The sequence below is a fragment of the Cherax quadricarinatus genome, chromosome 36 (genome assembly GCF_038502225.1).
Source record: "Cherax quadricarinatus isolate ZL_2023a chromosome 36, ASM3850222v1, whole genome shotgun sequence".
Taxonomy (NCBI): Eukaryota; Metazoa; Arthropoda; class Malacostraca; order Decapoda; family Parastacidae; genus Cherax; species Cherax quadricarinatus.
In genome coordinates, this window is record NC_091327.1 from 27,850,418 (window position 1) to 27,865,894 (window position 15,477).

General features: G+C 35.3%; 1 protein-coding gene across 5 annotated transcripts in view; it reads left to right on the forward strand.

Annotated features, from left to right (window-relative positions):
• Positions 1 to 15,477, forward strand: part of LOC128691397 (uncharacterized) — a 216,061-nt gene that overhangs the window by 193,228 nt on the left and 7,356 nt on the right. For 3 of the 5 annotated variants that reach the window (XM_070091594.1, XM_070091596.1, XM_070091598.1), the window contains 6 exons: positions 908 to 1,118; positions 2,098 to 2,307; positions 2,934 to 3,104; positions 4,435 to 4,681; positions 5,057 to 5,144; positions 7,375 to 8,460. In XM_070091594.1, coding sequence (XP_069947695.1) covers positions 908 to 1,118; positions 2,098 to 2,307; positions 2,934 to 3,104; positions 4,435 to 4,681; positions 5,057 to 5,144; positions 7,375 to 8,192 — 1,745 coding nt within the window. In that variant the 3' untranslated portion in view covers positions 8,193 to 8,460. Of the gene's footprint in view, positions 1 to 907; positions 1,119 to 2,097; positions 2,308 to 2,933; positions 3,105 to 4,434; positions 4,682 to 5,056; positions 5,145 to 7,374; positions 8,464 to 15,477 lie in introns of those variants that run through there. The other 2 variants (XM_070091599.1, XM_070091597.1) reach the window with 2 other exon arrangements.

A 15,477-nucleotide genomic window follows, 5' to 3' on the forward strand; every position in this document is an offset into this window, starting at 1 on the left:
TTTCCGCCTTCAGATGACATTCTCACAGCAGTGATGGTTAAATTTTCGCTCCAAAAATTAGTTATAATGTTTGCTGAGGAATGAGACGCGTGGATTAAACAGAGCGAGATAATGCATCGCGAAAACTATAATCATGACATCTGTCTTTAGCAACAGCAGTCGTGAAAGAGTATCAAACACTCACACTGTCTACAGATGGTGTCAGCTTTACACTCCAGCAAGGTCACCTCAGTCATTGATCTTAATTTACTCATAAGGAAGTTAAATATTTTACACAATTCGAGATCTAATATACCAATAATTAGTCTTTGTTACACGAGTTAATGTTAATATGCCTGCTAGCCGTGGTATCACTACTGCGTCCTGGCTGATACCCTAATGAGTACGAAGATGCTGTGATACAGTTCTGATATGTTACATATTCAGTAAATTAACGAAGATTTTTTTTTATTCCACCTGAAGAACCCACGTGATCTCAATGTAAACCATAATTTTTAAGGGGTGAGCCAGCTAAAAGCCTCGATCAGATGACCAAAAGCTCCAGCTGCAGGTCATCGTATGACTAAGACCCGCATCAGGAAATACTTTATCTGTTTCCTGACAAACCTTATCTAACTTAACCTAACTATGTGATCTGATTCAATGCCACAGAACCACATCTTTGCTATCGGAAGTTTTAATTATTTTATAGCGCTCACTTCATTATATTTTAAATATAATGACAATACGAATTCCATCACGAGTCTTCGTGGCTAAAAATAATGTTCTACGACATGGTATCTGTTCGGCATTACTATTATAAAGAGGTTAAATTAATTTCCTTCGTGCCGACATAAAGTTTATCGACTCGCATAGTGCTATTCTCGCTAATCGCGAGAATCTTGGCTAATTACACCTTTCTTCCAAGGGAATGAATCCGACACAGGATCCTTCCCAGCAGGAACAGCGGTGGGAGCTTTGGACGAGGCGGCCGTGGTGAGCCCGAAGGACCCGTGGTGGAGGAGGCTGGAAGTGCGGCTCGTGGCTGCTGTAGGAGAGATCCTCAGGGATTTCTCAGAAGTGGCAGAGGAAGAACTACCCGACGGAGATCCTGAAGGAGACCAGCTGTCTGTCAAGAAGTATTTATTGGTCGTGGTGTTTTGCGTCTTGATGAATCTGCTTCGTGTTTTCTCTCTTCTCGTCTCCTGTCCGTCTTTCACTGTCCTCTCTTCCATTTATTCCCCTTCGTTAATACAGTAAATGAAGCAGTAGTGAATTTGAAAAGTCTTCATATCTTATATAACATATTTCCTCATATTTTATAGGTCTTTTCCTGTTTTGTAAATTTATATTCATAATGAAATTCCTGAAGTTTATAATATTAATAATAATAATAATAATAATAATAATAATAATAATAATAATAATAATAATAATAATAATAATAATAATAATAATAATAATATAATAATAATAATAATAATAATAATAATAATAATAATTATTATTATTATTATTATTATTATTATTATTATTATTATTATTATTATTATAGTTTTATTATTTTGTATTATATATTAATTTTCATAGACTAGTGTTGAGAGTCGCTTCTGACATCACTAGTCTGTGGTACACACATTTAACACGATAAAACAAATGATATTTCTTTTATCGTGTTAAATGTGTATACCCTTACCATCTAAATGATAATTATGAATAATGATTTTTTTAATAAACTCTCAAGCTTCAAGTACGATGATATTCTGCGGGGTGGCCACAACTTGTTGCCACCTCTGTCAGCTGAGAAATTAGATTATAACTCAACCATCGAACTAAGTTTGCAATATTTCGAACCTGGTTCATGACACAACCGACGGATCTTAGTAGTAATGAAAATGTTTTGATTCAACAAGATGTGACTCCAGTCATTTCAGGCAATCAGAGGAGTAAATAAACATGGGGGTAACAAAACGTTGTGACCACTTAGTTTAACGTGGATTTTATTGCTCTTTCTTTGTAGCATTTTAATGAAGTTATGATTTTCACTCCATTATAGAAATCATTTTATTATATTTATCTTTCCTGATTAGAATAATATTTCCTCTTCACTTGTAACAGATTAAAAGAGAACATCCTGAGGTTCGGGTCGGTGATGCGGCCTCTGACGGAGCTGTCGGCAGCAGTGACGTCTCTTCTGAGGTGGGAGTCGCCCTCAGCAACCCTCCTCGCCCTTGTCGTCTACCTTTATAGTGTTCTCTTCGGCTGGGTCATGCCCATGGTGCTGCTCATGGCTATCCTCAGACTCTCCATCAATTACATGAAGAAAAGGTAATAGAAAGGAAAAAAGACAAAAGAATGTGTTTTTAAAGTATGATTTAATTGTTCTAGTCATATCTCTTGGGGTTCCAGTCTGTGGCGGCGTGAGTGGCAGGGGTGCATATGGGCATGGAGTCTTTTACTGTGTATTGCGCTGCATAACGTTTCGGTTACTGTACTTCGTTAATTTAAATAATCCTTAAATATATTCGTATTTTAGAGACCTTGGTTTAATTTAGGATGGTTGATTAATGATAAAGTTTAATTTAGGATGGCTGGTGAAAGTTAAGGTTTAATTCAGAATGACTGGTGAAGGTTATGGTAGCATGGTTAAAAATTAGTTATTGCATTATGTTTTGACTCTTACTATGTTTACTGTGTCCCATATCTTAAACCTCCCATGTCTTCCTCTCTGCATCGTTCATGACTTGCAGACAACTTCAGACACAAATTTAATATGATCAGGGAAGTAATTTTTCATTATGTATAATTTTTCATTTTTTATTGTATCTACCCTGTAATATAGTAATTGCATGCATTAATTTTCAAGGTCTCACGGGTATTGTAAGATAAAAGGCAATGCATAACCATATCACATTGCAGCTTGACTGTTTTTCTAACCATTTCTTAACTTGCAGAGGATGGACACAGAATTTCTTTCGTCGTCTGCGTCGTGAAGGTGTTGAAACAGTAGACACCACCAACAGTGAAACTGGATTAGGGGACAAGTTTGCCCTGGTGTTGCAGGTAGCACGAAGGGTTCAAAACCAGCTAGGAGCTGTTTCCAATGCTGCTGAGAAACTGAAGAAGTAAGGCTGTGTATTTATGTTTACGTGTTTAGCAGTATATTGCCATATGGAAGTGCTTTGCAGTGCTTGTCATGTGTGCAAGGGAAATTTTCACCATTCATCAACCTCTTTCTATCTACGCTTCTCTTTTTATCTCACATATATGCAAGGTTTTCTCAGTGTTATTCAAGTTTTTTACATTTAGTTTACTATTACACTGTGCATTCTATGGTATAATTAACTATTTTTGTACTTATAAATCTTAAAAAAAAAACAATGTTTACATACAGTTCGTAGGGGTCTGGAACGGATTCTGGTCGTGACCAGAGATTCCAAAAGAAAGAAAGAGAGAGAGGGGGGAGAAAGCAACCTTGTCATTTGGACTGATCCAGTTATTTAGATGATAAAATATCTGCAATACAATGGTACATTTTACAGACGCCTTTTGAATGGCCTTGTTCTCTCACGGACACAATAGCTAAGTTAAATTATTAATTTATGAAACGGGAGACTTTTCATTTTATAAGTTTATTCCAACACAAGAGTGCAATTGACGCAGACAACTGAAACAAGCGAACACATATGTAAACAATAAAACTGACGGTGTGTGCTGAATATTTCGACCTCATACAGCGTCTGTTGAAGAGAACCTCAGTCTGAGGCTGAAATATGCAGTATATTGTTATATTCCGTTTTCATTGCCTTTATGTGGGTTCCTCTCCAATTGATATTTGAACTTGATGAATTATGGGAATTATTCATAGCAGATGGTCTCGAAATTTCACCTTTTCACTACACTAACATATGTCTTTCGAAATTTTATTTGAAAGTGTTTCATAAAAATATTAGACATTAAACTGAACAGAATACAAATAATATTCTTGGGATCACCAGTCCGGCTAATCTCGCCAGGCTGGTGATCCCAGGATCTCCCTTACTCGGGGACGATGGCGGTCACTACATAAATCTAAGCCGATAGATTTTTTATTTAAAAACATGGAAAAAATGTATAAACTGAGATTTGCATTTGCATAAGCGTAACAAATTGTGCAAACAAGGCGTTATGTTTGCTTGAAGCCAGGGTTAGCCATGTGGCATTCCCACAAAAATACTCCTGGACCAAGAAGGCACACAACATTGAGACTATATATCGCACTTAAAGAAATGTGTTAGGGTCATATAAACAAAATTTTGTCCTGAACCTAAATATGGAGGGAATTGACTGTATGCTATTTGTTACATTAGCGGAGCCTATCATGCCTACATAATCTAGGAGTAAAGGCTAACCAGGGATTTTCTATTTCCTACACACAAACCAATAATTCCTGATCGCCATGTTTCTTTGTCCTAGCTTGCTGCTGTGGGAGCACGAGGCTACGCAGCGTCTGTACCTATTCTTGTGGCTGGGCCTCCTAGCCTCTGTGCTCCTCCCCGCTGCCCAACTCTTCACACTCTTTGGTGTCTACTTGGGTCTCAAGTTTTTTGTTTTGGATTATATTTTCTTCCGCTACCCAAGAATCAGACTCAAGTATGACTCCACCTCTAAACTGTGGGATACCCTCCCCACTGACGCTGACCTCGAGCGACGGGCAGAGAAAGTAAGTCGTGAATAGTGATTAAGAACTGAGGGGTCTTCGATTAAAGACTTAAAATATCAATTTTTTTTTCCATGCGTTTGATGAATGAATTATAATATCAGCAATTTTTCACATTGATTGACAGATTAATTCACAATTAACTCAGCAACTGGAAATGGAAACAAGACAGCGTTTCGACGAATCCCCAATCATTATATCAAGTCGCTAGCCGATAATAGTCATAGACCAGCTTGAATGTAATCTAGTTTCTGGATTATTTGAGAATGGATCCAGCTACGCTATCTAGACTTCTATGGTGTAAAGAGGTATTTAGTTATTGCAGTATACAAATACATCTATGTTTATGATCGCCAATAGCGAAAATTTTATTTCCAGAATCGAATAGAGAACGGTAACTCCTCTCCTGATCTGACGTCCTTCTTGGAGCTCTTCAGCCTACCAGCCACAGAGACACCCTTACCAGGTGGGTTTTCGCCTCTATTACTCTTTATATTTATTTATTCCTCCTTTATTTATGCTTTGATTTCCTCTGTTACCTTCTGTTTCCCTGATATCCTCTTCTGTTTCCTCTGCATCTTTCGTTATCTTTTCCCTTTTATCCCCTCAATAACTGAATTGTGTCAGATGGCGGTTTAGATCAAGCCTTTTCTTAGTATTTTTCTCGTTCGAATATTTAGGCCCTTCTTCAAAATTGCTATGTTACCTGCCGTGACCTTGTAGTCTGACTCTCATCTCCCGTCTGGGACGTCGTGACCTTGTAGACTGACTCTCATCTCCCGTCTGGGACGTCGTGACCTTGTAGTCTGACTCTCATCTCCCGTCTGGGACGTCGTGACCTTGTAGACTGACTCTCATCTCCCGTCTGGGACGTCGTGACCTTGTAGTCTGACTCTCATCTCCCGTCTGGGACGTCGTGACCTTGTAGTCTGACTCTCATGTCCCGTCTGGGACGTCGTGACCTTGTAGTCTGACTCTCATCTCCCGTCTGGGACGTCAGGGTTCTCGGAAGGAGGATCAAGCCTCAACCGTTTCACAAATTTACACCAGAAATACTCTCATTTATACAGTGTTTTGCCTTATTTTCTTTTGGGAAAGGAAATTATCATAGGTTTATCAAATCCTATTCTATCACCTTGTATATAAATAAATTTTAAGATTTTCTCAATTTCAGGATAAATTATAATGTAAGTTTAAAGGGCTCTGTTTCAGTGTAACTGTGAGTCTATTTCAGTGTAACTGAGTGTGAGTCTGTTTCAGTGTAACTGTGAGTCTATTTCAGTGTAACTGAGTGTGAGTCTATTTCAGTGTAACTGAGTGTGAATCTATTTCAGTGTAACTGAGTGTGAGTCTATTTCAGTGTAACTGAGTGTGAGTCTATTTCAGTGTAACTGAGTGTGAGTCTATTTCAGTGTAACTGAGTGTGAATCTATTTAAGTGTAACTGAGTGTGAGTCTATTTCAGTGTAACTGAGTGTGAGTCTATTTCAGTGTAACTGAGTGTGTAGCCATTTATGAGTAACTGAGCATGCATCTTCTGTGTACCTGGATGGGAATAAGCTTAGTTCCAAATTATGATTTACTTTTGAAGTGCAGTTGTGTAGACGGATTTTCATCATGCACTTTTGTTAATAAATCCTTTAGTCTTACCCAAGATACAGGGGGTAATGTGTCAATATGAATAAAAGTCATATGAGTAAAATAAGCTTTTATTATAACATCGTTTCAGTCTCTGTAAATGGTAACCGAGTCGTATTAATGACTTTATAAAGTTTGTTGTGTGTGTGTGTAACATCAACAAAGCCTTTCTCTTTCGTGTGTTATTGAAGGACTAGAGCTGGGCAGTTTGTTTGTCTCCCATGACAGTTCTAGTGTAGAACATTGTTAATTTTTTTTTTTTTATAATTCTCTGTCTATTTCATTGTTTGGATGATATATTTTATTGCTTTTACTCATTTTGTGCTGAAGGTGAATCAGTCACTGGCGGAAATAAGGGCAAATATGATATATAAGGGCAAATATGATATAGATAGCTGATAGTAGACTGGTGATACCGAGGGTATGTAATGACGCACATGCAGCGTTCAAGACATCGAAGAAACATTTCGCTACAAGCACCTTCTTCAGTCCTAGAACCGAAGAAGCTATCTGTAGCGAAGCGTTTCCTCAGTATATGTCTTGAAAACAGAAAACTCTGAATAGCTTAATTAAATTTATTTCCCTTTTAATGCAATATTGATTTTGTGTAATTGTATTTATTTTACTGATGCAGATGATACATACGGTATATCAAAGTAATATTCACTGTAGTGTTAGGTTTCTGTTTCTCTTTTATCATTATTTAAAAATATTTATCACTATACTTGGAAAATAGCAGCGTAATACTTAACATAGCAGTGCATTAGTGCATTAATTAAATTAACAATGCTGTATTACCTCAGCCTATTTGAGATTATACAGCAGTACATTAAATAACGTAATAATACAAAATGTGGTCTTGTAGAACACTAGGCAAGATAAAAGGACATACACAGAAAGGTGTATATCTCTGTTTATATAAACAATAGTTTAATTTTAATCCCTGTTCAAGAGTTTTACGTATTGTTGATTGTTAGTGTTCCGATGAACTGCCGGCATGCAGTCGGTAGACCTGAATCGTAACTAACTAATAAGGTAACATAAATATTAATCTTGCAGGATGGCAGAGTGGTCGACGCTGTACCCTCGTCAACAGAGATCGATCCCTCACATCAGCTTTTAAAAATGGCCGCCTCTACCTCACCAACAGGTTAGCAAAGCAAGACAAACAAATCGCCTCTTCCACCAAACTAACAGCGTCTACTAACAAAGTTACATCATCTAACAAACTAACAGTTTCTAGCAGCTCCAAGGGAAATCCGAGTGCAAAATCACCATCATTTACTCAAAAGCAAAGCATGATTGGCACAAGGAGGGGTTCCCTCACTGGGTTTCCTATGACTCAAAACGATTTAGCTTCTTTGACCTCTAGCTTTAACTTCCTCAGTAAGGGAAATAAGAGCCTCAAGGTGAAAGAAAACAAGGAAGATGAAGTGGAAATTATGGAGAAAATTTTTGAGGGTCCAGATGACGAAGATCTCAATACCACTTCGAAGTTTTACAAAACAAGTGACGCAACAAATGGCAGATCACAGTCCCCCCAGTCTCGAGATTTCTCTCTTCATATGTGGAAAACGCCCAGTGAATGTGACTCTTCTTCCAAAAATCTACGACAGATGACTTTTGGCAGGAGAAGTGGGGTTCTTTTGCGTTCTGTAAGTGAACAGAGTGAGTTAAACGCAGAGCTCCATCAAGAAGACATAAAAGACGTCTCTTCTTGTAATACGGATAACAAAGAACAAATAGAACAAGACAGTGAGAAAACACAAAGTAAGAAGTCACGTTTGGCAAGACTGAAAACGGTAAAAACAGATGAACCAAAGGTTAAAATTTCAGTCATTGATAAACTCAATGAATGTGTTTTCTATTCAGTTTAATGTATTAGCAAGAATCTGTGACAAACTCAAAGCAATGACAGTCTGCCAAATTTCATGTGTGAAAAAACCTCTTAGGGAAGAAAACAAATGAAAAAAAAAATCTGATAATGTAGGATTTTTTTTTACCAGAAACACAAGATGTCATAAACAAACTATTGACATAAATTTCACAAAGATTTTTGATAATTTTGTATTGCATACGAGGTGCAAAAATGGTGAACATTTACGTCATAACAATATTAAGGCTTGTGATAACTTTGAACTAATATGCAGTTTAAAGAGCTTGAGTTTGTGAGTACTAGAGACTTGGGTGTTTAAATTCCTCTAGTATTATATATATATATATATATATATATATATATATATATATATATATATATATATATATATATATATATATATATATATATATATATATAAAACTGTGCTCACGAAACATTTTAGATACCTATGTATCACTGATGTTTAAGATATTTAAGCTTGAAAAACGTGTATTGCCCATAGAGAATAAATTGTAATACTTATTTTTTTACTCTTTTTACTCTTAAAAATTTTCTTCAGTACAATTTCCAACTATATATGGGTTAGGTGGGTTAGGATTTTCTAAGACAATAGAGATTTTTACTAGTCCAAGATCTTGGTGCGACATGGACTCGGATGTTACAATCCTTCCAAAATTTAACGAGGTTCCATGAGTTTCACCTTATTGTTTAATGTTTTTTTTAGTATTAGCATTCTAGGATATATAGCTAGATAGATAAGTAGATAGATATAGACGTTCAAAAAATATAAACATGTATTCTTAATTATTTATTACTCATTCACTTTCATTATCATTCTTAACAATAAAACATTTATCTCTTGGTGAATAGTCAGCAGCCTTTTTTGATTATAAATGTTGTCCCTCAAGTAAAATGTTATTCATAAACTAAGGATGCTAAAAAAAATAATCCATCATTCATGAATAATGCTAAAAATATTTTCCATCATCAATTAAGGGTCATAATAAAATATCATTACTCAGTTATGCATGCTGTTATAAAAATAAACATTCTGCTTCAACTAATGGTGCTCATAGAAATACTGTCTATCAACTTACGGTGCTGTTAAGAATGATATCCATCAACTAGAGGTAGAATTAAGAATATATCCTTCAACTAAAGAACTAAAGGTGCTTTTATATATATATATATATATATATATATATATATATATATATATATATATATATATATATATATATATATATATATATATATATATATATGCGCGATCTTGGCTTAAATAGCAACGCTCATCTTGCCATTTAGGACAAGCGAAAATTTGTGTATGCAGTAATTTCGCCCAAATCATTCTGAACCTAACGAAAAAAAATATATTTCATTGTGTTTGTTAAATATTAAATTACTGTAACAAATCTAAAATATATTGAGTTGGGTTAGGCTAAAATAAATTGCTCTTGTTATAACAAGGTTAGGTAAGTTTTCTAATTAAAAATTTTTACATTAACATTAATGAAAAAAATATATCTTTAAACGTATAAGAGAAAATTTTTCGAAAGGAGTTAATTTTAAATGAGTTCTTGCTAATTGACCAGTTTTACATATTCGGCGCGACAAACACACACACACACACACACACACACACACACACACACACACACACACACACACACACATGTCTAATCGACATGTGCCTAGGACAAAATGGTTTGCAACAAGGCTAGTCCCAGAGCTCAAGGGAATGTCGTACGAGGAAAGGTTAAGGGAAATCGGACTGACGACACTGGAGGACAGAAGGGTCAGGGGAGACATGATAACGACATACAAGATACTGCGGGGAATAGACAAGGTGGACAGAGATAGGATATTCCAGAGAGGGGACACAGGGACAAGGGGTCACAACTGGAAGCTGAAGACTCAGACGAGTCACAGGGACGTTAGGAAGTATTTCTTCAGTCATAGAGTTGTCAGCAAGTGGAATAGCCTAGCAAGTGAAGTAGTGGAGGCAGGAACCATACATAGTTTTAAGAAGAGGTATGACAAAGCTCAGGAAGCAGAGAGAGAGAGGATCCAGTGAAAAGGCGGGGCCAGGAGCTGAGTCTCGACCCCTGCAACCACAATTAGGTGAGTACAATTAGGTGAGTACACACACACACATATATATATATATATATATATATATATATATATACATATATATATATATATATATATATATATATATATATATATATATATATGTATATATATATATATATATATATATATATATATACAAAACAAGGCACATGGGAAGGAAATCTTTAGCTCTAGATCTTTCGCAATCTTGTGCGTCGTCAGCAGCTTGCAATGTTGCTAGATAGCAACAGACAGGGGGAGAATTCTCTGAGTCAAGATAGAAGGTATCAATGGCAGCCCATTGTTAAGATCACCTGTTTGCGATTGCATTAAAATTGCAGCTGAATGACCTTGGATGACAGTAAAATCTCATATTGTTGAAATTCTCATCACCTGATTGTTCATTGTTGATATTTTCATCACCAGGTAATCCTGTTAGATTTTTTCATCACCCGAGAAGATATTCCATTGCCTAGTCCTTCGTACAGATATTCCCATTTCCTGATTAGATTATCCCATCACCTGGTCTTTGGTGATAAATGTACTCTCACCTGAGTAGGTATTCTCGTCATATGTTTTTTTGGTAATAATTAATCTCATCGCCTGAGTAGATATTTCCATCATCTAAGTAGATATTCTCATCCCATGGCCCTTGATAGCTCTTTTCGTCACTTGAGTAGATATTTAAACCAGGTTGTTTTCGGTATAGATATTTTCATCCTCTGAGCTCATATTTTCATTATCTGAGAAAATAGTCTCATTTTCTGAATAGATATTTTCACCACGTGATAAAGCCGTGTCATCATCTGAGTAGATAGCTCATCACATGAGTAAATATCTCAACATTTGAGAAGATTCTCTCGCCTCTTGAATAGACGTTTGTTTTTTGGTAGAAGATATTGTTATAGATGGTGCTATATATATATATATATATATATATATATATATATATATATATATATATATATATATATATATATATATATATATATATATATATATATATATATATATATATATATATATATAAAAGTTACTTTTAACAGATTCAGTAGGGCTTTATTATTTTGAGATAAATTTTGGATTTGGATCGTATATAAACATCCTCAGCACAACCTGGTTATATACATCCTGAATAAGGAGAGATATAATTCACTGTCCCTGATAAACAATATTTTTATTGACCTGAGTACTGATAGCCTCAGACGTGAGACAAAGCTAACAAAATTGTCTTGGTATGTTCTATATAGTGACATGTTAAAAAGTACAATTAATACAGACGACGGAGATTGTTGTCAAACTTTTAAGCACAATGAAGGTAACTGTATACGAAATTTTTCGATAAAAGGCTGAAGAAAAATTACAAGAGCAGAACAAGTTTTTATTGGGGCAATGTATCGCTCCGTATAGAGCTTTATCAAGTCAATGAGCGAAACATTGCACAAAAAAAGCTTGCTCTGCACCTGTTAATTCTCTTCGGCAATATGCTGCTGTATCCTTAGGCTTGGTATCCTAACAACTTACTAGAGAGCCTCTTGAGCTGGAACAGTGTGATAATGATACTGGGTACAAGTTTTTGTCAATAGTGATTTCTCTATCATATACTTTAACGTTATTGTGAAATTATCAAGATAACTGTATACTTTATGATCCCCATATATTGTATAACTTGGTTAACTGTTATAGAGTATAATAATTATAAGTTATCCCATAAAGATTGTTGTAAAGCTTGTATTTGACAGAATTTAATTATTATACACCCAGCATTTTTATGAATATTATTGATAACCCAACATCTTATAATTAAGAATAATACCATGTTTATTTAAACATTGTTCTCAGTTACTAATAAGAAATGAAATAATATAAGTAAAATACGTAGTGTATGCAATCTATTTTATAGATAACTCAAACATGCAAGAACATGTGAAACGAAGGGGTCGTAAGAAAAAAAAAATGCTCGAACCAATACGACCGAGATTTTTTTGCCTTGACTTCTCAGTCTCTTCCCAGAGGCTATTATTTCTTTAAATTATGTATATATATATATATATATATATATATATATATATATATATATATATATATATATATATATATATATATATATATATATATATATATATATATATATATATATATATATATATATATATATGTATGGATCCTGTAATGAATAATTCTGTCTTTTTGGCGGTGGATCGAGTATCTGACTTTCCTTGCGCTGAATGACCTATACGGATTTCGCGTTTCACATAAGTATGCGAAAAGAGAATGTGTTCTCAACAAATGCACAAATTGGAAATGTAAACTTGGTCCATCCTGAACCATCATCAAATCGTGAGAGAGAGAGAGAGAAAAAGAAAAAAATTCAGAAATCAAGTCGAACCCTAAGGACGTCCAGTTTTCGTTTTTAATTTATGCGTTAGTTGTAAAGTTTTGCTTTTTTCTTCATGTATTTCTTTTTTTTAGATATGATGTCTAGGTCTTTAAGGATTTCATATATGTAAGCAAAATCACAATTTTGTGAGGAATCACGTAAACCCTGCAGTAGTGCCGTAACTCTCAAGTGTTGCAGGAGCTAAGCTGCAAATTAATATAAAGGCACAGGAATTCAGACAGAGCAGCATTCTTCATTAGAGATCCAGGTAGAGTTAGAAATAGAATTCATTAAAAGCCCCTATAAAACGAGTTAAAGATGTTTAGAAGCACAAGTCGTTTACTCTATCATGTTGGTATTAACATACTATTGAAATTTCAGTCATACCTCTAAGTGCAAAAAACCACGGGAGGAGGTGAATTGTTGTTTTGCATTACTTGGTCGCGATTATTGCATTATACCCCTAAGGTAACAAAAAAGGCACAATACCGTGACTGGAACGATACACAAATAACCCGCACATAGAAGAGAGGAGCTTACGACGACGTTTCGGTCTGACTTGGACCATTTATTACTACTACTACTACTACCACTACCTCTTCCTGCCTATATATACCCGTCCTGCTCTACTTCTCGTTAGTGTGACTTTGTAAATGGTCCAAGTTGGGCTGAAACGTCGTCGTAAGCTCCTCTCTTCTATGTGCGGGTTATTTGTGTATACCCCTTAGGTCTTAGAACAGAACAAAATTCATTACCATTCTTCACCACCCTCGTCCTGTTTGCCAGAGAAAATTATCACCTTGTAATTGTAAGCACATCTGAATACAATAGATATGTGACCCACGAGAAATTGTTCATCCTATGCCCTCCCCCTTTTGTTTTTTAAACCCTTACTTACTGGGTTCTTGTATGTTCTTATTTTGAATTATCTCTAAAATAGATTCTGCACCTTATATGATGTTATACTTATGAAATCATCCATGTTTATTGGCACTAAGTAGTGAAATTATGTGAGAAACTGTGTTTGTCATAATGTTATCATGAGAGGTATTAACCAATAGGTTAGACATTAAATCAAAGAAAATCGATTATAATATAAACTCAGATATGGAAACCACTTCCATACACTCCAGTTATATCGATACAGGTATATATTTTTACCAGTTGTTCCAATGTTTTTAATTTCCCCTCATCCTCTTTGTGACCATGTTGTAGCTAGTGTCTTGGAATGAATGAAACAGCACTCGTACACAATATTTTCAAGTCATGAAAATATATCATAGATGGAAGGAATGCATTTCGGTATCACCTACTGTTTGCAAGGGTCATTTTAGATCTCTTTAGCAGCTGTGATAATTTATTTTGGCATCTGTAGTCAGATGCAGTTTAGCATAAAATATAAACTAACTGCTCTCTTGTTTTAAGTGATATGACCTTTATTATTGGCTTTCAGTGTTTTGATGTTTTTCACGTGCTCGTTCATGTTTCTGGTGTTCTGCGGTAGATTTTATCCCAGCTACATAGCCTCTACATTTCAAAATAGTTTCATTTTAATTTACCCAGTTATTTCCTAACATTATTTACCGAATTATTTACAAACACTATTTATCAAATGATTTACTATCATAAGTTTTGAAATACCAAAACATCCATAAAATTATTTTTTTTACAGTCCAAATCTAAACATAAGACATACAACACTGTCAAGTAAAGTGGGTCATTAAAGTGTAGAAAACGGGAAATACTTTAGGCACACTTTTAACGGAAAATATTTTTATCTTCTCCTAAATGCTTCAAGTTTCATTCTCCTCATGAAGCCTAGTCATTCTCTTTTCCCTATCCAGCCTATAAATCCCTAAATGCAACATATAGCCCCCTTTCCTTATCACAGAACTGCTATTTTACATGCTTCAAAATAAGAACTTAATCCTCAGATCCCATTACCATCCTAAGTCCACAATATTCCTCCGCATCCCAAATTCTAATAAAAATTTCCTGGTATAACCAATCGATTTATTTCTCTATAATTATTAGATTCCCGTTTGCCTGCCTTCACAGTTATAGAAAGGAACTATGCATGATCAATGTCAGTGCTTAAGTTATTTCCTTCTTTCATATATTAAAGAAATTGTGGACAAGGTATCATCCATGTCTCATGTAAGCAACATCCACTCCCATTCACATGTATACATATCCTACATATTCAGGCCCATTCACATCTGCACCCCCTCCACAGACATTCACGTGTTTAGAAGAGCCACAGGCATTCTAATTCACAGGCATCTGCAAACGCACATTCACAGGTACACTACACTACATACATGCAAATCCCCATACATTCATATTCTTAACACACATATTCACCCGTATTCGCAAGTACATAATCCTTCACACCCATTCACATCCACAAATATTCACATGCTCACCATATTCAGGCACACATTCACTTGTACACTGCACGGGCACTAATCCACTTGTATCCAAACAACCACATCTATGTCAACTATATATGATATTAAAAGCCATCTTCTTCATCATCATCTTCAGGATCATCATCACTCCATGAGTTTGGATGATGGTATTTCCTCGCCTTAAAGTATTCATTTTGTTTCCCGTTTACACTGAATTTCCCACAACAACACAGGTGTCCCTGAAACAACACAGACACGCCCCCCCCCCAAAAAAAAAAAAAAAAAACACGGAACTCACCAAAACATAAAAGCCATTAAAAAATACGTAAGTTTTCCAGACAATATGAAAAGTCCCAAAACATGACGGAGGTTCC